The following is a 26967-nucleotide window of genomic DNA, read 5'->3' as shown; positions in this document are numbered from 1 at the left end:
TATGGATGTTTGGTAGGCCATAGAATCTGGGTGGTCTAGCAGCAGAGGGTTTTAGAGAGAGCCGCTTGGTTGGTTTGATTAAAGATGTCGAATCAGTGATGATATTATTTGTTTTCATAACCAGGAGGTTGGTAGGATCTCTATTGATTTTGGTATAGCCGCCATCATTAAGTAGGTCCTGAATTGTATTACTGTATGTGGTTTTATCAATGATGACAGTAGCATTGCCCTTGTCGGATGAGAGGATGACTATGTCATCTCTCTTTTTCAGTTGAGCAAGCTCAAAGCGCTCATCCTCGCTGATGTTGCTAATGGTTTCTTAGCGTTTTTTAGGATTGCAGCAATTTCCGATCTCGCCACGTCTGCAGGAATGTGTTCCAAACCTTTAAGGGCTACGTCGACCTGGGCAATGATATCATCAACTGGCATGTGTTTAGGGGTGACTGCGAAATTCAACCCTTTAGCTAGTACCGATTTTAGGCTGTCGGAAATTGGGCTGTTACTCTGATTGATAACAATCTTATCAACGTCTAACTTTTTAACACGTGGCTCTGGCTTCTTCTTAGCCAGGAGGCTGAACTTGGAAATCAGGTTATCTTTGCATTTAGCTGACATCGAGGCGGCTGAAGAGGCTGTCATGTTATCTACATGGTCCCAATCAGATGTAGACATTTTTTCTGTTAATTGTAAGAGAGTCTTGTCTAAATTATCTACGTGACTTTAACGAAAAACCCAAAGAGAATGAATCCTTACAGTCACGAAAGCTTTAAGTCATTATTGTTATTATTATCTATTTGGGTGCCATGATGAGCATAAGGTGAAGGATGGACGGCACGTGATGTGTGAGAGATGAGCTAGAGAGAGAGAGTGCCCTGTGTGGAGCGAGATGAGCATCGTTGAAAATAAGCAAGTTCACATCCCATCAGCAACACGACCTTCTGGGGGTGATTCATTTCAACAGCATTGGTTCAGGAAAAGCAAACACGTGATCGGTTTTGACATTCAGTATCTCATCAACAGACTTGAGTCAATGCTGGTGAAGTGCCTGATGTCTATCGGCAACGACCGTGTCTGTTAGATATGGCTCCGAGGTAAACACAAACCTGTATTGGAGTTAATATTCTTGGTTCTTTCGGTAAAGTCACGTAGAAGGGAAATAATAAAATAATAAAAATAAAACATCATTAAATACAATTTTCACGACGTCCTCAGGTGAAGAAACAGAGCTGTCAGAAAGACAGCGTACTGTATTGGAGTTGTTAGTATTCTGATCTTCGGGGAGATTAATGTGATGTATGCCATGGTGTAGGGAAGCGGGTGGGAGTGTTTGGGCTCTGTTTGCCGATTCCGCTGCGATGATTCACAGCGTGGGAAAGCATATGGGTACTCGACGTCCAAATAAGGCTGCTTATACAACATTGATAGTTAAAAGTATTCTGGAATTGTTTAAGTTCTGTGATCGTTTTTTTTCCCGTCGTTTAATGATGCCGGGTATTTATGGGTGTGCTCCTTGAGTAACTCCACACGCACAGATTGTGCTGCACACATCACCAGCATGCAGGGTGACATTTTGGTCGGATCTAATAACTCCGGTGACCGACACAATCCGCTGATTAATAAAACTGATTTACATTTTCTGGTGTTGGTCGTGAGCGGGAATCGGGTTCATAGCACAGTGCGCAAACCGCTATACTACCACTCTCCCACATAAACACACAGATACACAGATCCTCCATATAGCCTTAACAGGCTGTTGGGGCTCTGTTAGCGGGCACCTATGAAGGCCAAACTCGGGTCACCTGGTTCTTAGTGCAGCGCACTAACCGCTCCACTGCCACTCCCTACACGTAAACACACATATACAGTCACAGACACACGCACATACATAAATACACACATACATACACTCTAGAAAATATCGCAGGACTGCCGCTTGGATTTAAGCTCTGAGTCAGTGATGCCGCACCTCCGATGAGTACGGTTGGCTATGTATGGCGCAAAATAAGTTCAACATGCATACATAGTCCGTTGTTATGATTGCGCTCAGATGGGTGTAGTTTCTGAAATTTGAAGAAGTTCCTGGAGACACTGTTTCATCTGATCCTCATCTGTTAATTATACAGAATTAGCGTTGGAGAGGGCGGGGGGGTCAGCATACCTGTAACTTCCTCTATACAATCCCCGTCGTATTCAGAGATAAAATACCCAGTGGTGCACTAAGCCTTGGTTAAAGCCGTGATAATTAAATTATATTTGTATTATTCGCTTTCCTTCAGGTCCCTGCAATAACATCACCTTGCCGCCTTTGGAATTTGTTCTTGGCGTTAGCGAGCTCGGCAAGTTTTGTGCTACAGTTTTTTGACTTTGTAGGGGCTTGTTTTGCATTAGCCCGGCTGACGGGGGCCCGATATTGTAGATGTGGGGGACTCCCAGAGGCAGACTTTGCTGGAGTGAACATTGGTGACTATACCGTCCTGAAGAGTCCTAAACGAAGCGCAAGACCATTCCACAGCTATATGTCTGTCTCACAGCTGCCCGTCAGTCGGTCACGTTTGCTGAAATCTATTTGATGGTGATCGAAGACAATAGGACCACGTTTTGCAGTTCTTCGGAAGCCAGTAATGTTTTTTTTTACATTATGCACAAACGCCGAGTGCTTCGTGTAAACGTTTCTGCTTGTGGTTTGAATGCTTGGGGGATGTTACTGTAGCTGGTCTGGTCGTGGTGCCTTTTGAGATTATTTCGCTTATTTTGCTGCTTTAAATGTCATTTGTGGCCAGATCACTTCTGATAAACAAGTTAATACCTCCGTGGGCTTTGTCTGGTAGGAGGGGGATGGTTTAGTTTAATTTGCGTGTGTATTGAGTGATTTGTTTACCTTTCTTGTACTTTACACTTGCGTCGTGTTTTTGTCCTGTTTGTTGTTGTGACGCTCTTACCTGCCCCTCCTGGACATCTTTGAAAAAGAGCTTGATAGCTCATCGGATTCCTCCAGGATAAAATCACAATTCTGACTCCGATTCTGCAAAGGGGCTGTACTCCCAGTCTCATCAAACGAGCAAGAGTTGAGGTGTTGCATTGTTTCCTTTTAAGAGTGTTACCCGACACCACGGACTCGGTCACAATGCATGTGTCAAGGACGTAAACGTTCTAACAAGAGAGGTGTAGTGGGTTCGAATTAGGTGCACACACACGCAGCTTGGAGGCAACACTATTTATTAAACGGTAAGTAATATAACACTGTACATGAGGTGATGACCACCTTCCTCAACTCACTAACACTCTGGAACGCGACACAGACTGGACCAGGCAATGGCTTGCCTGGCCCAGGACGACGACTCGGGACTTGACGACCGATGATGTCTTCACTTTGGAGTACAGTACAACAGCCTCGCTCTGCGTTCACACCACGCTTATATCTGCTTTGGCGTGGCCGGCTCCGCCCAGGCATGGCCGGCTCCGCCCAGGCGTGGCTGGCTCTGTCCAGGCCACGCCTCCCTTCCCAGGCCACGCCTCCCTTCCCCCACCTCTGGGAAGGTCCGGATCCCTCCACCACGTGACCCCCCAGGCACCCCCTTGGGGCCCCCAGCCCTCGTACGGGCCGACACAGTAGTGACCGTTCTATGTCACTACAGAGGTAAAGCTGTTGAAGACAACGCGCTTGGTGATGCTTGCTGTATTGGCAGTGGTGCACAAACGCGTGTTTTCCAAAAAGCTCAACTCGTGATGGCGTAGCCGGAATGGAATCACCGGGCGGCTACAATGCTTTGCTTGTGCATGCCGGCAACTACAAAGATCGACTGGGCCACATTTCGCAAAGTCCTGGGGCTGCTTCTTGGGTTACCTTCATGGCCGCTTTAGCCACCCCAAACGCGTTTGTGGAGACGATTTAACATCGACACTTCTTCCACGTGGGTGTCTTGCATCGGCAGATCTGGTTTGAGTGCAATGGCTCTTGAACTTGGTTAACGGTATCCCAGAACATCGTCGTAACGATGATAACAGACAAAGGACCATCAAATAAAGCGCTTTGGGTAAGATGAGGTGTTGTGTGACTTTACGCAGATATTATTACTCCTGCTCTTTGCTGTTAGAGCAGCGGCAGCGGAAACAGGCTTCTCTGCGATCCATTCAGTTGTCTACATCCATGCCACCATCCACATGTCACTCAGTTAACCTTAATAATTCACAATTCCTCTTAGGGTCACAGAATGTGATGCAAAGTGCCCGGCCCCTGCCACCTTGCTTCCCCTACCCACAATCCTCACAGCAATCTCCGCATCCCAGAGCGAGCTACAGATGGAGTTTTTTTTTTATCTAGAGCTAAAGTGAACTTTTTTATGATATATTCGATGCACTTAGAGCCTCCAGACAAGCAACAGTGCGATTCATGAATTTGTGTCCATCAAACCAACCCGGTTGGATCATTGATAAACCGTCTATGGCGGGCACAGGCTCCCCCCCTGTGCAAGGCAGTGATGGTGCTCAAAATCATCAGCTGTGCACATGGCTCCTCTAGCAGACGACGCTGCTGGGAGAGGCATCGTCCGCACTGCACCGCAGATGCAACGCGTGTTCTCTGCCATCGATAGCCATCATGATCATAAAATCTGTCCTCCCATAATGACTGGGTGTCACATGACATCACCGCATTGGGGGTGTGCATGCAGCCTTGTTCAGACCATCAACTTCAAAGTAAAAATTCTGACCATTTTGCATTTCGATAACAGGAGAACAATGAAACAAGTGTATCATGGTTTCTTCCTTGTTAAGGATCATCAGTGCAGTTGAGCCATAATTGCATCCCAGGGGCTGCATGTGGACCAGCCCTTCCTGATCGCTGTGGGGACAAAATAAACAAGCAAACAATTTGCCTCCACATGAAAAATATATTATTTATTCTTTGCACATCTTATCAGGCACATGGCCTTCTAGAAGCGATGTTGTTTTTATCAGTAACATAAGTTTAATACGAGAAAACTCTGCAGCGGTTTTGACATTCATTGTGTCATCAGCAGAGTCAGGCTTGGCACTGCTTCAGGGCGACAGTAAACGCTGTTCATGGTGAGTGAAGTGCTGTCGCTGGCAGGCGAGGTCACTAATGTGGTCTCTGGCTAATCTGAAGACCGCATGTTTAAGGGCGTCAGTCCTGGCATATTTGTGGTGAGGAAAGTGTGGGCCTAAAGCAACCATGACACTTTCCTAATTATACATGATTGAAGTGTTCTGTGATTATTTAGTTTGAGAAAGTAATTAAATGCACGTGAGTAGAATGTTGGGAAAAAAACAATCTATGAACTTTGTAAAACAAAAAAAATCCTTATCACAGGTAACAAATTACTAATCTTGATCACATTCAACACCATGTTAATATAACGCAAAACGGTTAGAGAGTTGTTGAATGCGCTGACTTCCGTTGACTCTGCTCAACGGTGGAGTCGAGGCTTCACAACTGTGCAGTGGCAGCCTGAGACACGTAGAGCGGGGAGATGGAGCGATGAAATCAGCTCGTGCATGGGTGCTGGGTAGACTTCTGTATCACCTCGCAGGATCATGACAAACGGTGACTGCTTGGTGGATGCTTTCATCCAACAATCGATAGATGATGACTGGTGATGATGAACTGATACTTGAACTCTATCCATATGTAATGCGAGCGTAATTGGCCAGGCCGGATGTGACGATCCGCGAGGGAGGAGTCAGGGTCACGTGGGAGAGGGAGGAGTCAGGGTCACGTGGGCGAGGGGTTATAGGAAGGAGACCGGAAGACATCAGGGGCAGTCGAGGGATTGAAGAGGGAGACCACGTTGGGTGGCCGCCGTGCCTCAGCCTGGTGGCTGAGGGGCTCATCGGACGGCGCCAGCCAGCGGGGTGAGGAGAGAGCAGAGTGCGCGGGGCGCACAGGGCGTGCAGGGGTTGCACGGAGCAGCCGAGTAGCTGCAGAGCTAGCGGAGGCTAGCACAGGGCGTGTGAGGTTGCACGGAGCAGCCTAGTAGCTGAAGAACTAGCGGAGGCTAGCAGAGGGTGCGAGGTTGCACTGAGCAGCAGAGTAGCTGCAGAGCTAGCAGAGGCTAGCACAGGGCGTGCGAGGTTGCACGGAGCAGCCGAGTAGCTGCAGAGCTAGCGGAGGCTAGCAGAGGGTGCGAGGTTGCACAGGCAGCAGAGTAGCTGCATAGCGGAGCAGCAGTGGGGCTGCATAGGGAGCAGCAGGGTAGCTGCAGAGTGCGCGGGGCGCAAGGAGAGACGACGCTGGGCCGAGGAGGAGGCCAGCGGGATGAGCGGAAGACGAACACAAATAAAGGACCGACGGAGATCAACATCGTGTGACGGAGTCCTTTATTACACATATCCAGGGCTGAAGAGGCACACGTTGACTTGATCAACAAACTCGGGCCACCCCTGTCCAGTTCTGTGCGCCGCATAACGAAACCCATCCCTCCTCATTTGCTTGCTTCTCTTGGATATTCCTCACCTGGTGTTTGTGGAATAAAAGGTTGAGCTTATTTTTTCCTCGTTTCACATGAAGCATGAAAATTCAACCATGCTGAAAGAGGCTAGAGGCTCAATGATACCCTAATGTTTATTATTGCAGATACTGTGTCACGGGGATTTTCGTGGGCAATTGCTGATGATTTAACTTGGCTCCGGCAGCGGCACGTTCCGGACACCTTAACCGCGCTGGCGCAGTGGCGTTAAGCACCGCCAATTGATCCTTTTTTTTGTTTCGTGCCTCCCTGTAAAAAAAAGAAAGCCACATATTTCACGGTAGCTATCGCTGCCGCAGCAGCCTCCACTTAGTGGTCGGCCATCGCAAGTGCGTGGGCTGTGCGGGCACTGCCGCCCCCCCCCCCTTCTCCTTCACAATGTGTTCTAGCACTCAGCGGTCGCTTCTACTTCTATAAATGTTATTCTAGTGATGGATGGAGCGCTGTGCTGTCAGTGAGCTTGACCACCTTGGGCTGTCACGGGAGTGTGTAATTTTTCCTCTAAGGTGAAGCTTAAGGCCGAGAGGAATTTCAGGAATGCACGCTTTTCATCGCTGGCCACTTCATCTGTCACCGCGTCATTTCGGTTGTTTTTACATTCCGGCAAATTAAGGATTTTTTTATGAGCGGCGATGATGAACGCGGGCTGTGATTTCGGTCATAAGCGCGCAATTACGCAACACCGCGGATGATTTCTACCCCTAATGGGTCATGAATATGGCCCTTCATGCACGCGCGTCGGGCTGCCGGGTGCCCACGTCCGCGTGGTTCCTGCTGCGAGCCTGTGTGGCCTGGCCATTGTGTTCCCATTGAGTCTAGGTGGTGGCCACAGCAGTGCGTGCTCTTCTGCAGGTGCCTTCTACGAGCACGTGGCTAATTCATTGCTACGTGTGGCTAGGGTAAAGGTAAATGCGCAGCGGACAAAGGGGCCTTCCCGAAACGCAGCTCTAGAGAGTCCCTCTAGAGAGTGTTTCTGGGCGTACTCTTCCACACCGGCCAGGCATCTTGGAAGAGGTGGAAGTAGCCGCACTTCCACAGCACCGCATGCGACCTGCCAATCAATAAACTGCAGTCAACCCATTTACACTGCTGGGTGACCAGAAGACGTGAGTGGTGGGGGAGGGGGGGATTTAGAACTTGCCACGGTGACTCAACTGCCACACCGGGAGGTTGAACCGGCGATCTCTGGATGAGCAAGTGCAGTGTGCTCACCATTGCACCGTTGTGGCAGTGTCCTATGTGGCTTAATCACCCCTCAAACAGTTCACACACCTCAATATGCATTACATGTACAATTGTAATTGTAACAACAATGACCATTGTAAATTTTGCGAGTTTACGCTCCAACACACCGGTGTGCCGAACTAGTAACTAATTGGCTTGTATTGTTCGCGTGAAAATCCTTACTAATTGGCTGTGTGGGTAGTGGCGGATTTAACGACACATTTACATTTACGCGATCTAACCCAAAAACCTCTTATGGATAATACTGACCGCGAAAGCCCCAAAGTTAAACTGAATATGCATTGTGTGAGTGTGAGCGATTAGCAGGCAACTGGGCTCCTCCATGTGCGTTGTACGTCAGTGTGAGATGAGTTTTCTTTCACCGGTCGAGTGGCACAAACTGGCTTTCAAAGTGAAGTTCCTAGCAGCAATGTAATTATTTATCTTGAGAATCAACAATGATGATGACAATGCTGTTTTCGATATCGCGATGCTGTCTATGCCAGCGCATCTCAGCGCTTCGCATCGCATCTCAGCGCTTCACATCGCATCTCATTTCAACACATTCAAAGGGCACCCCCAATGGCAGCTGTCTCTGTGGGAACAAGGCGACTTGGCACCTGGTCAGCAAACCGGCATTAGTCTGCCAGTAGGTGGCGATGATTGCTGCCGTGTGTGTTATCCCTATTAAGTAATCTTGTCAAAGCCATTGCGCATTCAATCTCGTGGCCGCCTTTGTCAAACAACTGGTTCTCGACCCGTTATGTTCACGTGACACCCCCACCGTGAGTATTGTACGTAAGTAGCGGCTTGTCCGGTCAGTGATTGACCTTGATTCCAAGGGTCGAATCGCGCCTGTACGCATCGATGATTTTCAATAAACCTGTGCCGTGTTGTCATCGTCCACGTAAACCCAGCAGCCACTAGAGGGTAGTTCGCGCTCCAGAACGCCACAATGGGAATTGGGTTTGGAATCGAATAGAACGCCTGGGCCATGACCATTCATCACATCACGAGGGAGACGAGTTGCTACCAGCCTGGTATTTTTGTTTTTGTTCCAGCCGAGATCAGAGCTCGTTGATAAAGTTTTGTATCGGACTCGCCTTTGTTCATTTTTGTGTACCATCGCCATCATCGTCATCTTCTTCGTCAACCCGGTGTCTATCCTCTGCTGGCTGAAGTCCTGCCCGCGTCTTTGCGATCCCTCGCAGTCCGGGTTGATGTCTCGCGTGGATCTGATTAGCAGTGTGGTGTGTGTGGTCGGTGCTGTAGAAAGCTCTCCTAATCCAGTTGCACTCGTCACGGTCGTTTGGGTGGCCCCGATGATTCTCATGATTCTCTTGCACGCGCGTGACAGGAGGCTAATGGCACTGTAATTATTGAAATTTGCATTGTTTCTCCTTTTGAATGGATTTCGGTATTTCACTTGTGTTTAAATATTTGGGAACAGGTTAGATCATTGTGTTTTAACAGCTGGTTCCACTTCATTGATGTTGAGCGCAGTAATTCCATCTGGTTACGGAGCTTTCCATTGTTTTCTATTGCTCAGGGCAGTGGCTACTTGCTCTAATATCTGTGATTCTGGAGCATCATTCTCATCTGAGAAAAACAATCTTTGGAAGAACGTAATCAACCAGGTAGGGTGTTGACTGTTATGTTCGCCGACTCTCTCTGTTGTATTGCATTATATTTCTAAGTTTAATAGGTTTGTTTTCTCTTTCATTTGTACATGATGATGATTGCTTGTGTTGCAATCGAAACGTCGTATTCTATTATTAAATTTATTTATTCTTTCTACCTCACTTTACCGAAAGAACCTGCAGTCTCGAAAGCTCCAAATCAAATGACGACGCTCGTTACGGCGTCCCACTGTTTGCAGTGCCCCCCATCCTGCCTGTCGTTCCGTGTCTTTAGAGACGCGAATCCGTCTGAATTCTCCTCCCTCTCGAATGGGGTTTGTTGATGTTAACCGTCTTGTATTACCTGTCATTAGCTCTGTCCTCTCTCTCTCTCTCTTGTTTGCTTGGCAATGCGCCCAGCGTGTTATTATGACCGAAAAGTAGGAATAATATATTGTCAAGGAATGCGCTGACCACCGCGATTACCTACGAATTATTGGAATGTGGAAAACAAGTTCGTGAATGTGAAACATGCCCCGTGTGTGACTCAGGGATGTCTGAATGTGATCTGGGAGCCAGGTTTGTGATCATCCCCACTGAAATAACTATTTTAAGTGAAAGTCATATTCTGGCGGAATGTAATAAAACACCATTATTCTTAGGTTGTTTGTTTGCAAAGTCAGATATTTAAATAATAATAATGTGCATTCCTTCATCAACCCACTTCTCAGTGAAGCACTCCGCTGCATTGTGTCGGTCAAGGGTGTTGTTTGACCATTCTTAACCACGACGGTCGGTGCGGGGCATGTCTTTATTTATATTTATTTAGTATGTACATGTGCACTGAGTCGGGAAGCAGCTTCATTATTCGCAGAAAGAGACGTCGTCCTATGACTGCCATGAGGCATGGTTAGCGACATCGTCCGTCTTGCGCGACGGCTACAGTCCGGCATGGTGCGTAAAGCCACACCGGTGCAGACCTTGCTGGAAACAGGAAGGCTTGGCCGGTTCGGAACCCTGGCAGGTGGATTGCAGGGTCGTCCACGGGGAATCGGTTCCTTCTTAACTTTGGAGCTTTCATGACTGCAGGAATTATTCTTTGGTTCTTTCGGTAAAGTCACGTATAAAGAAAAAATAATAAATTAAATAATAACATACGACGTTTTGTGTTGCAATCGAAACGTCGTATGTTATTATTTAATTTATAATTTTTTCTTTATACGTGACTTTACCGAAAGAACCAAAGAATAATCGGTTCCTTGTTGACGATTAGCGGGACTGGTAAAAGGGGGTAACGCTGAACTGCTTCAACGATCTCTCGCCGGGTTCCCGGGGCGGACTGCTAACTGCCGCGTCAGCGCTCTACGTACCCCAAGCGGGATATGGCACGGAGAGATTCGATCTTCCCCGTGCGCTGCTTTTGCTTGGTCCTCGTGCTCGTGGCGCTGCGCACAGCCATGTGCTGTGCCGCGCCGGGGTATTCGCTCGGGAACAGTCTCTTCCGGAACGGCTTTTGCACGATGCTTTGTGCCACATGCTGGCCTGCAATGCCCTGGGCCGTGCGCAAGTGGAGTTCATTGAGGTCACTAGTCGCCTGGGCACTCCTGGCTACGGGTCACCGCGGGGCTGTATTCAACGGTGTTGAAATCAACACGTGGTACATGGAGAGTCCTGTACCATTCCACTGCTGAATGATGGCCTCCCAATGTTGTGCGAGCCATGCCGGCTATGTGACCATACTTCACCACGCTGGTCGGTGCGGGTTGGTGAAGATGGAGGGAGCATAGACACACAGAACAACAATGCTGCCCTCCAAGTAGCCCCACAGCCTATAATACCTGTTACGCACAGCGGTCGCTCATTCACACTCTCTCCGTGCTTGACCCGGCTTCGCTTTCGAGATCTGACGAGACCTGGCACGTTCCGTGTGGGACATCACGATATAGCGTCCGAGTGAACGTGAACGATTGGTTCTTTCATTTTGAGAGACCCCATTGCTTTGCTCCCAGTTGATTGACGTGCTCTGCAAAATACCACTCGCCACGCGGTAGGAAGCCGACGCGAGGAGTCGCATTCCAGAGTCGTACGCGTCAAGAGCTGCCTGCAGTTGTTACATGGGGGGGGGGGGGGGGGAGATGCACTGGAAGGGTGCGTCGTTCCTCGACGACGCTGTGGTTACACGCGACGGTGCCTTGCGCATTGCGCGATGAGGAACGAGCGATGAGCGCTTCTTTCGCCAGTGGCCATGCAACGTTCGTCGGTTAGCTCTCGGCCGCTGGCGCTGGGCACACCCGGCAGGTGTGGCGTTAATTTTAACCCGGGCCACACCCTGCTGGTGATACCCAGAGAGGTCAAGTCCAGCCAAAGGTTTGCGCTCTTTCAACAGGCACTGATGGTGAAATCGAAGATCCATTGCCTAATAGGTTTAAATGACCCGTTGTTGTTTTGGTGATGAAACGGACCCACCGCTGTCTATTTATATGCATTTTTTATTGTTTCATCTCAACCTTGAAAACAGTGGTCTGCAGTAAAGTGAATCCACACATCTCAAGACAGCTCCACCCACTACGACCGTTACAAAGTGGAAACTCAAATAAAACCTGTTTGCATGTGCAACTGACTCCACATGTGATTGCAGAAACACTGGCCAGATCATCGCCCACACGGTAGTGAACCCCATTGAGAACCATGCGCGAGTTTGCGGGTGTCTATGTGATTTTGTGGGTCTTTATGTGGGGCCACACAGTAGCCAACCACTGACTGTGAACGCAGAAAATTCAACCAGAACATTGAATCCAATCGATGGCAACTGAAGTCATTTCCTTTGCTAACTAATGTGGACACAGACTTATTCATTGAATTCGTATAAAAGAGAGGCATTTCTTGTTTCATCAATCATTGAGGACCACAGAAATGCATCTGCCCTATCCTTTCCAGCTATGAGGGGTCTGCTGTTTACAGCGTGGAGTAACGACGCGTGTGTCCGTGTGTGTCCCCTCCAGGATCCCTGCTACCTCCGCAAAACCTCTCCACGTCGGACGTGACGCCCCAAGGCTTTGTCGTGTCGTGGCACGCCGCGCGTGAGGACGCGCGTAGCTTCCGCGTGGAGTACTCGGCGCTGACCTCCGACCCCGCCACGACTCCCGCCGCCCCGGGGTCTGTGACCGTCGCCGGGAACGACAGCAGCGCGCAGCTCGTGGGGCTGGCGCCCGACACCACCTACAGCGTCCGCGTGTTCGCGCTGTACGCGGAGGGCGAGAGCCAGCCGCTCACGGGGGAGGAGACGACCCTCGAAGGTGAACCCCTCAAGACTATATTTTTTTGGAGGAGGGTCCTGCCAAGTTTTCGCTGTAGGGCATGACGTTGGGATGTCTTGGCCAATGCCCATTACATGGTCTCGTTTTTTCAGCCATGGAATCCAGAGAAGCCAGAGAAACTCCACGCAGGAAGGTGCCCGAGTTGAGAACAGAACCCACACGCTTCTTGCCGTGAGGCACGTGCACAGGCTGCCACCCTGCTGCTGCTGGTGCTGGGCTGCTGCTGGTGCTGCTGCTGCGGCTGCTGCCTGTGAACTGAATCCTGCCCTGTGAGAGGGCAGCACGTCCTGTACATCACAATTACATTGTTGGTGTTATTCCACCGTTACTGAGCGCGGGCGCTCAAAGGCCCAAAATGCCAAGTGGCCAGCAACAAATAGCACTCTCCGACGTTGTAATCGATAAAGTGTCAACTCGTTGCATAAACTGAGCAATGTTATTATGAGGGCTTTGAGACAAGAGAAGATTGGGGGGGGGGATTCCAAAGTGGAGCAGTGTGAGGGAAGAAGCAGAAAGAGAAGTGTTGTGATCTGCAGGGTGGGTGAGTGAGTGAGTGTTGTTGTGACCTAAGGAGTGGAAAAGTGAGTGAAGTATGTGTTGTTGTGATCTGCAGGGTGCATGTGTGAGTGGGTGTTTTGTTGTGATCTGCAGAGTGAGTGAGTGTGTGAGTGTGTTGTTGTGATCTGCAGGGTGGGTGAGTGTGTTGTTGTGATCTGCAGGGTGAGTGAGTGTGTTGTTGTGATCTGCAATGTGGGTGTGTGAGTGTGTGTTGTGATCTGCAGGGTGAGTGAGTGTGTTGTTGTGATCTGCAGGGTGAGTGAGTGTTTTGTTGTGATCTGCAGAGTGAGTGAGTGAGTGTGTTGTTGTGATCTGCAGGGTGTGTGAGTGTGTGTTGTGATCTGCAGGGTGAGTGAGTGAGTGTGTTGTTGTGATCTGCAGGGTGAGTGTGTTGTTGTGATCTGCAGAGTGGGTGAGTGTGTTGTTGTGATCTGCAGAGTGGGTGTGTGAGTGTGTGTTGTGATCTGCAGTGTGGTGAGTGTGTTGTTGTGATCTGCAGGGTGAGTGAGTGAGTGTGTTGTTGTGATCTGCAGGGTGAGTGAGTGTGTTGTTGTGATCTTCAGGGTGAGTGAGTGAGTGTGTTGTTGTGATCTGCAGTGTGGTGAGTGTGAGTGTGTTGTTGTGATCTGCAGAGTGGGTGAGTGAGTGTGTTGTTGTGATCTGCAGTGTGGTGAGTGTGTTGTTGTGATCTGCAGGGTAAGTGAGTGAGTGTGTTGTTGTGATCTGCAGGGTGAGTGAGTGAGTATGTTGTTGTGATCTGCAGGGTGGGTGAGTGTGTTGTTGTGATCTGCAGGGTAAGTGAGTGAGTGTGTTGTTGTGATCTGCAGAGTGGGTGAGTGAGTATGTTGTTGTGATCTGCAGGGTGAGTGAGTGTGTTGTTGTGATCTGCAGGGTGAGTGAGTGAGTGTGTTGTTGTGATCTGCAGGGTGAGTGAGTGAGTGTGTTGTTGTGATCTGCAGAGTGGGTGAGTGAGTGAGTGTGTTGTTGTGATCTGCAGAGTGGGTGAGTGAGTGTGTTGTGATCTGCAGAGTGGGTGAGTGAGTGTGTTGTTGTGATCTGCAGAGTGGGTGAGTGAGTGAGTGTGTTGTTGTGATCTGCAGAGTGGGTGAGTGAGTGTGTTGTGATCTGCAGAGTGGGTGAGTGAGTGTGTTGTTGTGATCTGCAGAGTGGGTGAGTGAGTGAGTGTGTTGTTGTGATCTGCAGAGTGGGTGAGTGAGTGTGTTGTTGTGATCTGCAGAGTGGGTGAGTGAGTGTGTTGTTGTGATCTGCAGGGTGGGTGAGTGAGTGAGTGTGTTGTTGTGATCTGCAGAGTGGGTGAGTGAGTGTGTTGTTGTGATCTGCAGAGTGGGTGAGTGAGTGAGTGTGTTGTTGTGATCTGCAGGGTGAGTGAGTGAGTGTGTTGTTGTGATCTGCAGGGTGGGTGAGTGAGTGTGTTGTTGTGATCTGCAGGGTGAGTGAGTGTGTTGTTGTGATCTGCAGGGTGAGTGAGTGAGTGTGTTGTTGTGATCTGCAGGGTGGGTGAGTGAGTGTGTTGTTGTGATCTGCAGGGTGAGTGAGTGTGTTGTTGTGATCTGCAGGGTGGGTGAGTGAGTGTGTTGTTGTGATCTGCAGGGTGAGTGAGTGTGTTGTTGTGATCTGCAGGGTGAGTGAGTGTGTTGTTGTGATCTGCAGGGTGAGTGAGTGTGTTGTTGTGATCTGCAGAGTGGGTGAGTGAGTGAGTATGTTGTTGTGATCTGCAGGGTGGGTGAGTGAGTGAGTGTGTTGTTGTGATCTGCAGGGTGAGTAAGTGTGTTGTTGTGATCTGCAGAGTGGGTGAGTGAGTGAGTATGTTGTTGTGATCTGCAGGGTGAGTAAGTGTGTTGTAGTGATCTGCAGAGTGGGTGAGTGAGTGAGTGTGTTGTTGTGATCTGCAGGGTGAGTGAGTGAGTGTGTTGTTGTGATCTGCAGGGTGAGTGAGTGTGTTGTTGTGATCTGCAGGGTGAGTGAGTGTGTTGTTGTGATCTGCAGGGTGAGTGAGTGAGTGTGTTGTTGTGATCTGCAGGGTGAGTGAGTGTGTTGTTGTGATCTGCAGGGTGAGTGAGTGAGTGTGTTGTTGTGATCTGCAGGGTGAGTGAGTGTGTTGTTGTGATCTGCAGAGTGGGTGAGTGAGTGTGTTGTTGTGATCTGCAGGGTGAGTGAGTGAGTGTGTTGTTGTGATCTGCAGGGTGGGTGAGTGAGTGTGTTGTTGTGATCTGCAGGGTGAGTGAGTGTGTTGTTGTGATCTGCAGAGTGGGTAGGTGAGTGAGTATGTTGTTGTGATCTGCAGGGTGAGTGAGTGAGTGTGTTGTTGTGATCTGCAGTGTGGTGAGTGTGAGTGTGTTGTTGTGATCTGCAGGGTAAGTGAGTGAGTGAGTGTGTTGTTGTGATCTGCAGTGTGGTGAGTGTGAGTGTGTTGTTGTGATCTGCAGGGTGGGTGAGTGAGTGAGTGTGTTGTTGTGATCTGCAGGGTGAGTGAGTGACTGTGTTGTTGTGATCTGCAGGGTGAGTGAGTGAGTGTGTTGTTGTGATCTGCAGAGTGGGTGAGTGAGTGAGTATGTTGTTGTGATCTGCAGGGTGAGTGAGTGAGTGTGTTGTTGTGATCTGCAGGGTGAGTGAGTGTGTTGTTGTGATCTGCAGAGTGAGTGAGTGTGTTGTTGTGATCTGCAGAGTGGGTGAGTGAGTGAGTATGTTGTTGTGATCTGCAGGGTGAGTGAGTGTGTGTGTTTTTGTGATCTGCAGAGTGGGTGAGTGTGTTGTTGTGATCTGCAGAGTGGGTGAGTGAGTGAGTATGTTGTTGTGATCTGCAGGGTGAGTGAGTGAGTATGTTTTTGTGATCTGCAGAGTGGGTGAGTGTGTTGTTGTGATCTGCAGAGTGAGTGAGTGTGTTGTTGTGATCTGCAGGGTGAGTGAGTGAGTGTGTTTTTGTGATCTGCAGGGTGGGTGAGTGTGTTGTTGTGATCTGCAGAGTGAGTGAGTGTGTTGTTGTGATCTGCAGGGTAAGTGAGTGAGTGTGTTGTTGTGATCTGCATAGTGGGTGAGTGAGTGAGTGTGTTGTTGTGATCTGCAGGGTGAGTGAGTGAGTGTGTTGTTGTGATCTGCAGGGTAAGTGAGTGAGTGTGTTGTTGTGATCTGCAGAGTGAGTGAGTGTGTTGTTGTGATCTGCAGAGTGAGTGAGTGTGTTGTTGTGATCTGCAGGGTGGGTGAGTGAGTGTGTTGTTGTGATCTGCAGAGTGAGTGAGTGTGTTGTTGTGATCTGCAGGGTAAGTGAGTGAGTGTGTTGTTGTGATCTGCAGAGTGAGTGAGTGTGTTGTTGTGATCTGCATAGTGGGTGAGTGAGTGAGTGTGTTGTTGTGATCTGCAGGGTGGGTGAGTGAGTGTGTTGTTGTGATCTGCAGAGTGGGTGAGTGAGTGAGTGTGTTGTTGTGATCTGCAGGGTGAGTGAGTGTGTTGTTGTGATCTGCAGAGTGAGTGAGTGTGTTGTTGTGATCTGCAGGGTAAGTGAGTGTGTTGTTGTGATCTGCAGAGTGGGTGAGTGAGTGAGTGTGTTGTTGTGATCTGCAGGGTGGGTGAGTGAGTGAGTTTGTTGTTGTGATCTGCAGGGTGAGTGAGTGTGTTGTTGTGATCTGCAGGGTGGGTGAGTGAGTGAGTGTGTTGTTGTGATCTGCAAGGTGGGTGAGTGAGTGAGTGTGTTGTTGTGATCTGCAGGGTGAGTGAGTGAGTGTGTTGTTGTGATCTGCAGGGTGAGTGAGTGTGTTGTTGTGATCTGCAGAGTGAGTGAGTGTGTTGTTGTGATCTGCAGGGTAAGTGAGTGTGTTGTTGTGATCTGCAGAGTGGGTGAGTGAGTGAGTGTGTTGTTGTGATCTGCAGGGTGGGTGAGTGAGTGTGTTGTTGTGATCTGCAGGGTGAGTGAGTGAGTGTGTTGTTGTGATCTGCAGGGTGAGTGAGTGTGTTGTTGTGATCTGCAGGGTGGGTGAGTGAGTGAGTGTGTTGTTGTGATCTGCAGGGTGGGTGAGTGAGTGAGTGTGTTGTTGTGATCTGCAGGGTGAGTGAGTGAGTGTGTTGTTGTGATCTGCAGGGTGGGTGAGTGAGTGAGTGTGTTGTTGTGATCTGCAGGGTGAGTGAGTGTGTTGTTGTGATCTGCAGGGTGGGTGAGTGAGTGAGTGTGTTGTTGTGATCTGCAGGGTGAGTGAGTGTGTTGTTGTGATCTGCAGGGTGGGTGAGTGAGTGAGTGTGTTGTTGTGATCTGCAGGGTGAGTGAGTGTGTTGTTGTGATCTGCAGAGTGGGTGAGTGAGTGTCCTTATCGTGCACAAAGCTTGGCACAAGCAACGTGTTGACGTCACCGACACTAAGTGGCGAATGGCGGTTGTTGTTGTTGAGTAGGTGTGTTGGTGTGACCTGCAGTGTGGTGGTTGAGCACAGTATAGATGAGACTAAACATTCTGGTCGAGACCACGTCCTCTACGTAGGTGAAGGAATCGATGAGTGAAGTTTGTGGGAACAATCGACTGTGGTAGTAGCGATAGTAAAGTGATAAGGAGGTGACTGACCGCCAGTCAGCGAGTGGCTGGAATGAATCAGTGAGTGCTGGACCATCAATCACGCTGACTGTTTACGTTACGCCCGATCAGGTGCAGTGCAGTAAGATCTGGGAGCTCCACCGCAGAAAGGACAACAGGATTCAAACTTTGGCCAAAATTGTGCTTTGCATAGCAGCAGTGATATAATTGCTCAGAATTAAAGGGTTTGGCACGGAAAAACAACCAAGCTTCCCCACTGTCTCCTTAACCAGATTAGTGAAGGGGTCAGCGTGTCCCTGACGTGCCAGGGCCCCGGTTCTATAGAGGGCCGCTAGTTGTGAAATAATGGTCCCAGGCAATGTTTGTTTATTCTCCGTGTGAAAGCACACGGCAGAGATTACGGCTGCAATCGCTTCTTTATTTATGCGGAGCCTTACAAGGAAGGTGGAGGAAATATCCTGGAGGTAATCGAACACAAATTCCAGTAACTCGCTCAGCCCGCTCGTGCATAATAACCAAGGCATTTGTGTCGCACCGATGAAGATAGCCGGTAGTTTACTGTGGCTGTGGAATTTTTACCCAAAAATATTTTTTCTCACGGTCATATTTGTCCCACGACCATCTACAACAAAAACACAATTGAACACGCACGCATGAAAATGCCTTGCAAATCAATGCGCCAGTGTGCTCTTAAATGTATTTATTGTTTTTATTTAGCTTGTTTACCTAGTAAAGCCTCGCTGATTCTCAAAAAAAAAAAACTCTCAGCACACATTTATTCCCAAGAACCTTTTCCTCTTAGGAGATTCCTGCTGCCAGGTGTTCTAAGTCGAGGTGAGGTTGCTGCGGTGTGTGATCCCAATTGAGTAACTCGCATGTCATACTTTCAGCTTTGGGATTTTTTTGGGCCAATTCCAGTTACATTGTACATTTATTTTTTGTTAGCTAGGGAAAAGAACCGGAGAACCGAGAGAAAAGGCATGCAGAAGAGGCGCCACCCTGCCAGCCCCAATATATGTTCCTACATATCATCATGGTGCACGAGGAATCGGTGACAGCTTTCTAAGATTAGTAACGGATAAAGCTACAACTCTGTGATTCACATTTGTACGTATTCAGTACAACACTGGAGAGATACGTATACACGTCATGTGTAAGAATATTGGTACTGTTGTTTGCTCATTCCTCTAAAAATCTACCAATGAGTCCGATTCCTGGTAATGGCTAACATCAGTGGCGAGTGATAATTATTTGAACCAGTCATCTGAACCAGTCCTGGGCACTTCCCTTTAACAACCCACATTGGCCAGCGTGGTGAAGTATGGTCAAAAAACACTCGTGACCGTCACAGCACGGGGAGGCCTTCACGCAGCAGTGTGCATGTGTGGTGTTCTCTGTAATGCAGGGAGCGGTAGTGTAGTGGTTAGCCTTGAGTCGACCTCGGGTGAGAATTCAACTCGGGTTCCTCAGGTTTGTCGCGCAGCGCGCTGAACGCTGTGCCACCGCTCCCCCACACAGTGCTGGGAGCAGCGCGCGACCTCGCCGTGTCGGACGAGACCCAGAGCAGCCTGCGGCTGAGCTGGGCGCCGGCGCCGGGCCGGGTGCAGCACTACCGCCTGCGCTACCACGCGGCCGGCAGCTCCACAGGACCGGGCCCCGGGGAGATGGTGGTGCCGGCGGCACAGACATCGGCACTGCTGTCGGGCCTCACAGCCGACACGCGCTACGAGCTCTCCGTGGTGGCGATCTACGCGTCCGGTGATGGGCCCGAGCTGCAAGGCCCTGGCAAGACGCTGGAAGGTACGGGCAAGCAAGCAAGCGCGTGTGTGTGTTGTGTGTGCCGGCCACCCACCCCCTTGTGTGCCGTGCCGGCCTTCATAAGTGCTCGCGAACAGCACTTGTCCCAACAGTCTGTTAAAGCTACAAGGGGATAGTTGTCTTTATTTGTGAGGCAGTGGGGTATGCTGGCATGATACCTGTTTGAGATGTTGGGGGCAGTAGCGGGGCTGAACGGTAGCATGTCTGCCACTTGTTGCAGAAGTGTATGGTTCGAGCCCAGCGACCACCCTGGCCAATACCACGAGTGTATCAACCATCAATACTCCGCGACGTCTGCTTCACGGTGAACATTAAAGATCCTGTTACATTTAAAAAATATATAACAGATGATGTATTGCCGTTGTCACGGTTCAAATTTCCCAAAAATGTTATCATTACCAGTGAATTACCCCAGCTGGATAAAACCACACGGCAACATCTGCCTCCTTTCCTGAGAGCCGTGTGCTACAGGAATGGCGTGAATACGAAATGTGCCAATTATTATCAAGCCACACCGGCGACGTGTGTGCTGCTTGTCTGGTTGTGTGCAAGCATCCATGTGCCGCGATGCAGGAGAGTGTTCGGTATCGCTCGAGACAGTTGCGTGCGTGTTCTTCGTGTGTCTGATCAGCGCTTGCCGTCCCTGCGCTGCGAGTCACTTGCAGGGCACAAGCTGTGTGGAGTTGTCTGTGTATGCGTGTGCGCATTTCATCATGCGTGCGTGCTGCTTGCAATCGTTTGACCAGGTACGCACACGCGTGACCGTGTGTATGTAGCCGAGGTGGCGATGACAGGCGAGTGCCTGAGCGCCTTGTTTAAATAAACACGGCGTAGTGCCATGCCGTTGTGTCTGTTGTCAGGCACGTCAGTGGCATGTCTATTTGGTGAGGCGTTTACTAACGGAGAAGTTGTGCGAGGGAGTGTGAGCATTCGTGCTGTGACCTTGGCTCGTCTGAGCGATGGCCACGGGGGTTTGACAGCTCGCGTTGCCCTCATAGCAGAACCGTTGGTAATAGAGGGAGCCACGCCGTTTGGGATGTTTACGCGAGTCACAAATGAATTGTGATCGTAACGAGTCCGATTTACAGCAACGCGCATAACTCGCGCGCGGCGAGCGGCTCGCAAAAGACAGAAGCGGATGTATCGTGCCCGATTTTACTTTGTGAAACGTATTTCAAAACGCAGGCCCGCACAAGTGGGTATTGTTTGCGTTTTTACAATATTTAGGGTGTGGACCAATCAACTTCAAGGACAGTGCATATTATTATCATTATCAGAGTTGCTTCTTTTTGTTTGCTTTTTTGACTACTTGTGTTGTGGTTATTGCAAACATGATGCCTTGAATAAAGGTGTCAGTTTTGTACCAGTTTAAAAGTGTAAAAACCTACTACTATATTTTGCCACTGGTAAAAGAGATCTCATAGTGTAAATGCTTACCCCGAGCTCTCAATACTTTTATATTGCACTGTGTTTGATACACAATGTCCGACTTATTACTCCACGTGCCCAGGAGCTTCGTCATGAACGTCCTGAAAACACGTCAGAGGGCTATGCAGTCCATTTACTGAAACTACACAGTAGTCATCTGCAGTAATCTGCAAGTATAGCAAAGCTGTGTTGAAAACAAGCAGAGGATCGGCTTCCTATTTCCATGATAACTATCATTCTTGTTTTAACCAAGAAAGCCTTAGGACATTTAAAAAGAGGATCCTGATTGAGATGTTTGGCTAATTTATTATCCAGTAAGTGTTTTGTGTGGGAGAAAGGCAGAGCAGCGACACTTACAAGCGTACATCACTCACAACCCCACACTGATCGGTTAGCAGTCTACTTGGTGTACTTTTTCCTGCAGATCTCTGCAGGTGAGTGTTCTCATGCACACGACTTTGCCTGTGAGATCTTACAACCGTGCCTTGGAAGCATGTCTGGATCACGGCAGGGGGGAGTCGGGTTGCCACCCGTATCTGGTTCTCCAGGATCACCCAGCAAGGCAGCTTGCTGCCCTAGGAAATCTGACGCTCAAAGTCCCGGGTTTAGTCAGCTGCGTCGTAAAGCGCCACTTGGAGTGTTGTAGTTCTCCCCTCTTCGGTGGGCCTCACAGCGGTGGAGGCAGCCATTGCCCCGCATCCCCACCACGGTCGTCCTTGTCACAGAGCTGCTGAGCTCGATGTGTTTTCCTAGCTAAACGCAAGCCTGGGTCTCCAAGTCTCAGTCTGCGTCGGGCACCTTTAGCTTAATACCCACCACAACCTCCTCAAGGCCTCCAGCAGCACGTGCCAAGGCCAGCTTGCAGGATTTGCATCGTGGAAAAATGTGTAGAGAGGCCCATGCTGCACTGCCTATTAAAGCAAGTATTGGTTCAAGCAAGGCTGACTCTGCTAACGAGACACTGAATGTTGAAACTGATCCAGAGTTTTGATTGCGCTAAACCAATGCTGCTGAAACTATGCACTCCCATGAGGCCGTGTGACTGATGGGATTTATAATAAAAAAAATCCTTACATTTTATACGTGGAGGGACACATGATGGGAAGGGGACGTATCATCTGCCTGTTTCTTACACTCTCGGCAATGGCGCCAGTGTTGCGCATTAAACTAAAGCGGAGACAAATTTGACTAAAACCCCCAAAATAGGACACTGCTGAAAAAAACGAGATTTAGTGAGGATTGCTTTTGTAAAAAATATATTATTTTAAAATTTATACGGAGGCGTTTTATTACAATTCAAAGGCCAACGGGGAGCTATACACATTTATGGGTGCTTGGTGCGGCTGGCGGGCGGGCCAGCGGGAGTGTGAGCGGGCGGGAGTGTGGGCGTGCCTTGGCACGCGGGGGCCGTGGTACCGGCCAGGGTTCGGCGCGTTCCGAGAGTCCTTGATGAACAAATTAGGAGACAGGTCACCGCTAACGGCGGAGCCGCTTCCTATTTTTCCACATTTCATCACGAGAACAGAATCCATCAGAGCTGCCTTTGAGCTGTGTCGGCTTTGACAGTCACGCGTTGCGTCAACCGATTTATGGTTCACTCTGTATCACCAAGCGGCAAGAAAAAATGCACGAGAAAAAAAACACAACGAATGAAATGAAAAAAGTTACATTTTTTCCATGAGCCCTGCCTAGTTGGCGTGGGGCCCTGGGATTTTGACAGGTTTTATCCGCGTGGCTTCTGGGGTGAGGGGGCTACACAGAGAGTCGCCCTGCAGCCAGCTCAGGTGGCTGATGGCGGTGACGAGCGCATGATCCTCCGCTCTTCCGCACCTCGGCCTTCCGTAGCCTCATTGTGAGAAACACGACGAGGAGGTGCTTATTCTTGATATCTCACCTGCAGTAGGGATTAAAAGAGCGAAAGCTCCCAGACAAATTGGAATAGCTGTGGACTTTATCGAAGAAGCGGGACCCAGCGGTCAAAATAACATTAGTTGACATATTTAGAGTAAATGTTTATGCCGGAATGACATGTTTGAATGAAAGAATGATCCCTCATTCATTACTCTGTCCAAGTGGAGACAAAACTGATTTAAGGAAGAACAAACCCATGGGTCTCCTATCGTGTGTACACATTATTCATGAACGTTATAACTGAATAATGGATGCTTTAAAAGCCAACCAACTACATGAGCAAACTGGTTAAAAAAAAAGTTTTTTTCCAACCATTGACCGCATGACGATAAATCGAGAAATAAGCCAAAGGAATGTGAAATGCCACTGTGCTGAGCATTTGCGGACGAAAGAAAGTTGGTTTCATATTCTTGGTTCTTTTTTTTCTATTTACGTGACTTTACCGAAAGAACCAAGAATATGAATTCCTACAGTCACGAAAGTTTTAAGTCAAAAGTGGGCTTCATTCAGTCGAGTACTCATAAACCGCGGTCCGAATAAAAATAAAATCTAGACATTATGTAAAACCACGTGTGCAGATGGAGCCACGGAGATTGGTGAAAAGTTACAAAGCACAAATTGGGAAGAGCAGTCAGACGAGGACACGCGCACAGAAAACCTCGGATTATATTTATTGACGATTGTGTTGCATAAATCCGTGCATACATAAGTGGAAGGATACAAAGATGGCCTAATGATTAATCTGGACAAGTTAAAGGTCACGCGCAACACGTTCGCAAAAAAAAACATATAATTGGAGGGACAGTACGACCAGAAAATGCGTTGGGGTTCATATACCCAGGGGTTTTGTGAAGGTAGATTGGGATGAAAATCATGCTAGGGAGAGGCAAACGAGTGTGGTCCTTTTGGAAAACTGGTTATGAAAAGTAATGTATCGGTTTGCATCGAGAAGAAATTTGCCATTCAGTGCATTCTGCCCGCGACACCGGACGCATCAGAAACGTGGGCAGAGTAAATTTGTAGCTGAGAAGTGTGCAGAGGAGCATGCGGAGATCCATGCTCAGATTTATATCGAGTGAGATATGAAGAGCAACGCATGAATCAGAGAACAAACACGAATTAGAGACATCGTCTTGTCTGTTCATGGTAAATACGAGGGCTAGGGGAGGACATGTCGATAGCAGGGACGTTGGCTGATGGACGAGGCTGGTGACGGAATGAGGACGACCACCATGGAGAGAGAGTGATGAGGCCAGCTCGTGTGAAGGAGCGAGATGGATTGTGAATTCACAGCACTATGAGGGACGACGTTGGCATGGGGAAGCCTTCATCAAACCGTGGATAGATCATGGCTGACGATGATGACGATGATAATCATGTGCGTGCTGTACAGCTGCTCCAACCGCTGTGTGTTCTCCAGTAACCGGCACCCCGATGTTGTGTGTACTAAGCATTGTTGATCACCTGCAGAAATTAAAGAGCTGGGACCCGATGTGGAGGGATGTTCATGCCAATAGGGATACACAAATGTTTTATTTTGCAGTCTGCCTGTTTTCTCTCTGTGCTTCTGTATGGAGCCGTGAGCTGGCCTCTGACAGTTAAAGGAAAATCATGGTCACAGAGTTGTGGTTTTTCTTTTGGCCGTTTTTGAGAACCCCATGGGCGGCCAAAAGATCAGGCATCACCATTATCCAGAAGCTTCACGCGGAGAGAGAGATAGAGAGAGAGATGGCTCGAGGAAGAGTGGTCAGAGCCAAGATCGGTTTATTCTTGGGACTTGCGGCATGTATGTATGTTGAAATTATTTCGCACCGTACATAGCCAACCGTGCTAATTGGAGGTGTGTGACATGCGGAAGTTTGACTGGAGGTGCAGAGCCGATTACAGTCGAAGGTTAAACGGGGTTGAGGTTAAATGGGGTCGAGGTTAAACGGGGTTGAGGTTTCCAGAGAAAGGGGCAGTCAGAAGACACGCGAACGTGGGCGACCGGTTTGACGTGCATCCAGCTGCAGCGATGGGCTGAGTGGAGTGTGGCCAGAGAGAGCTATTTAGCTCAATGGGCCCTCGTCAGCATGAACACAAATCACGTAAACGAAGAGGCTGTCTGAGCCTCCATTCCTCCAGATGATGCGGCGGGGGTGGGGGGGGCAGAGTGGGGGTAATTTGTAATCACCCGCTCGCTGCATGCGTACTGCTCGTCCCGGTGTGTGCTCCACAGTGAATGCCACTCCAATGTCATGAGCGTGTGGCTCGCTTGCGTGTGTGCTCCTCATCCCCGTGCGTGCTCTGCAATTGACTACCACTCCAGTGTTGTGAGTGTGCGCGCGTGCCCTGTCTGCGACGAATCACCGGCTTGCTTCCTCCTTGTGCCCGTGTCTGCTGCCACCATCTCTCAGTGACCGGCACGCCTCGCGAGCTGCTCCTCTCGGACGTGAAGACGCGCAGCATGCTCGCCACGTGGACGGCGGCGCCGGGCCGCGTGCTCCACTACCGCGTGCTGGCCCGGCCGCCGGGCGGCCCGGCGGGGGAGCCGGCACCCAAAGAGCTGAAGGTGTCCGGCGACGCGACGCGCGCCCTCCTGTCCGAGCTGCTGCCCGACACCGCCTACAGCGTCGCGGTCACCCCCGTGTACCGCTCGGGGAGCGGGGAAGCGGCGCGGGCGCAAGAGACCACCAAGGAAGGTGCGTGGCCGGGGCCGATCGGTTCGTGCTCGTCGTGTACGGTGAGGACGGCGCCTGCACGGGACTCCCGGAGGCCTATGGCAACCGCCACTGTTGATGACATAAATCTACTGATGAGTCCTAATGAGGAGAAAACCGATGCATGGGTGTGTCTTTGTTTCACTGCTGCCTGCTTTTGGGATTGGCCACATTTTCTCAACACTCTTGAGTCGGTGGTTCGAAACAACAAGGCCAAATTTTCAGTTCTTTCGAGCTAGTAGTCTGGATAGGGCTCACCTTTGTGTGTGTCTGTTGTTAAATCTTTGTTTTCCAACGTACACTGATGTTCCTATTGGGATGGATTTTTCTCGTCATTTACGGATATGGTTTGACGAGTGGCTGTAGAAGTCTTAGTGCACCCTTAATATCCCACAGTGTTCACGTCTCTCTCCCCTCGTGTTCCTTCGTGTCCCTGCATGCCTCCGGCTTTTCCCTGTTTATGGCTCTCCCCGCGTCTCTCTATATTAATTCCTCGGTCAATATTTTCTATCCCCAATTGCGCAAAATAAGAACATCAGGAATGTTATTTTGGGCGAGGAACGCAGGACCCATGGATAAAAGAACTGTGGGTCAGAGAACTTTCCAGATTGGCTCCGAGAGTGGCCAACGTACATAAATTCCGCTGTGTTTTGTTAAGGTAGCGTTGCCGAGTAGAGACCGCTCATTCATTCCGTCCTCCGTAGGCTCCCCTGCAATAATATCCTGACGGCGAGACGGACAGCATTACACAAAGACCCATTTGGATAATGCGGGATTGAGAGCAGCTGCGACTTGTACACTTGTGGAAAACAACGGCAGCGATTGAATTCAACGTTAAGTGCGCACAGGAAGAGGACTCGCGCGAGGAGCCGCGCGGTAGAGGCCGAGTGTCGGGGCGTGCAGTGCGAATGTGAAACCACTGGACATCTGTGAAGAAAAAGCTTTGTAGCTCATCGGATTCCTCCATTTTAAATACATGTTCTGATTCTGATAACTCGGCAGTAGACAGGCCTCCTCCTCCCCCTGTCTGCCTCTCCATGTCAGAAAAATTGTGTTTTATTTACACATCCCATCACGCAAACGGCCATCTAGGAATGTATCATTTTAGCGGCATAGGTTCAACGCAAGCAAAAAACACCGGTTTCGACTTTTGAGTGTCTCATCAGCAGAGTCAGGCTTGCTTGAACTAATGCTAGTGACTTGCCCAAAAAGCATTAGTCTCCTCTGTTAGATGTGGGTCCTATTTCAATGCAAAACTATAAAGTATGTAACACAAAGTAATCATTCGTGTCGTTACGGATGATATAACTAACAAATGAGTTGTGAGAGCTCATGCATCAGGAGAATGAGATTCGAGGGCAATGCAAATGGA

General features: G+C 49.4%; 1 protein-coding gene across 3 annotated transcripts in view; it reads left to right on the top strand.

The window, feature by feature from the left end:
- Positions 1 to 26967, top strand: part of LOC133353284 (collagen alpha-1(XIV) chain-like) — a 283983-nt gene that overhangs the window by 83156 nt on the left and 173860 nt on the right. For all 3 annotated transcript variants that reach the window (XM_061569396.1, XM_061569397.1, XM_061569398.1), the window contains 3 exons: positions 12331 to 12624; positions 19258 to 19539; positions 25293 to 25577. In XM_061569396.1, coding sequence (XP_061425380.1) covers positions 12331 to 12624; positions 19258 to 19539; positions 25293 to 25577 — 861 coding nt within the window. The remainder of the gene's footprint in view (positions 1 to 12330; positions 12625 to 19257; positions 19540 to 25292; positions 25578 to 26967) is intronic.

This window comes from Lethenteron reissneri, chromosome 43 (genome assembly GCF_015708825.2).
Source record: "Lethenteron reissneri isolate LAM-NWPU_2019-01 chromosome 43, ASM1570882v1, whole genome shotgun sequence".
NCBI lineage: Eukaryota > Metazoa > Chordata > Hyperoartia > Petromyzontiformes > Petromyzontidae > Lethenteron > Lethenteron reissneri.
The sequence above is the reverse complement of the archived record's forward strand: the minus strand, read 5'-3'. Positions and strand labels throughout refer to the sequence as shown.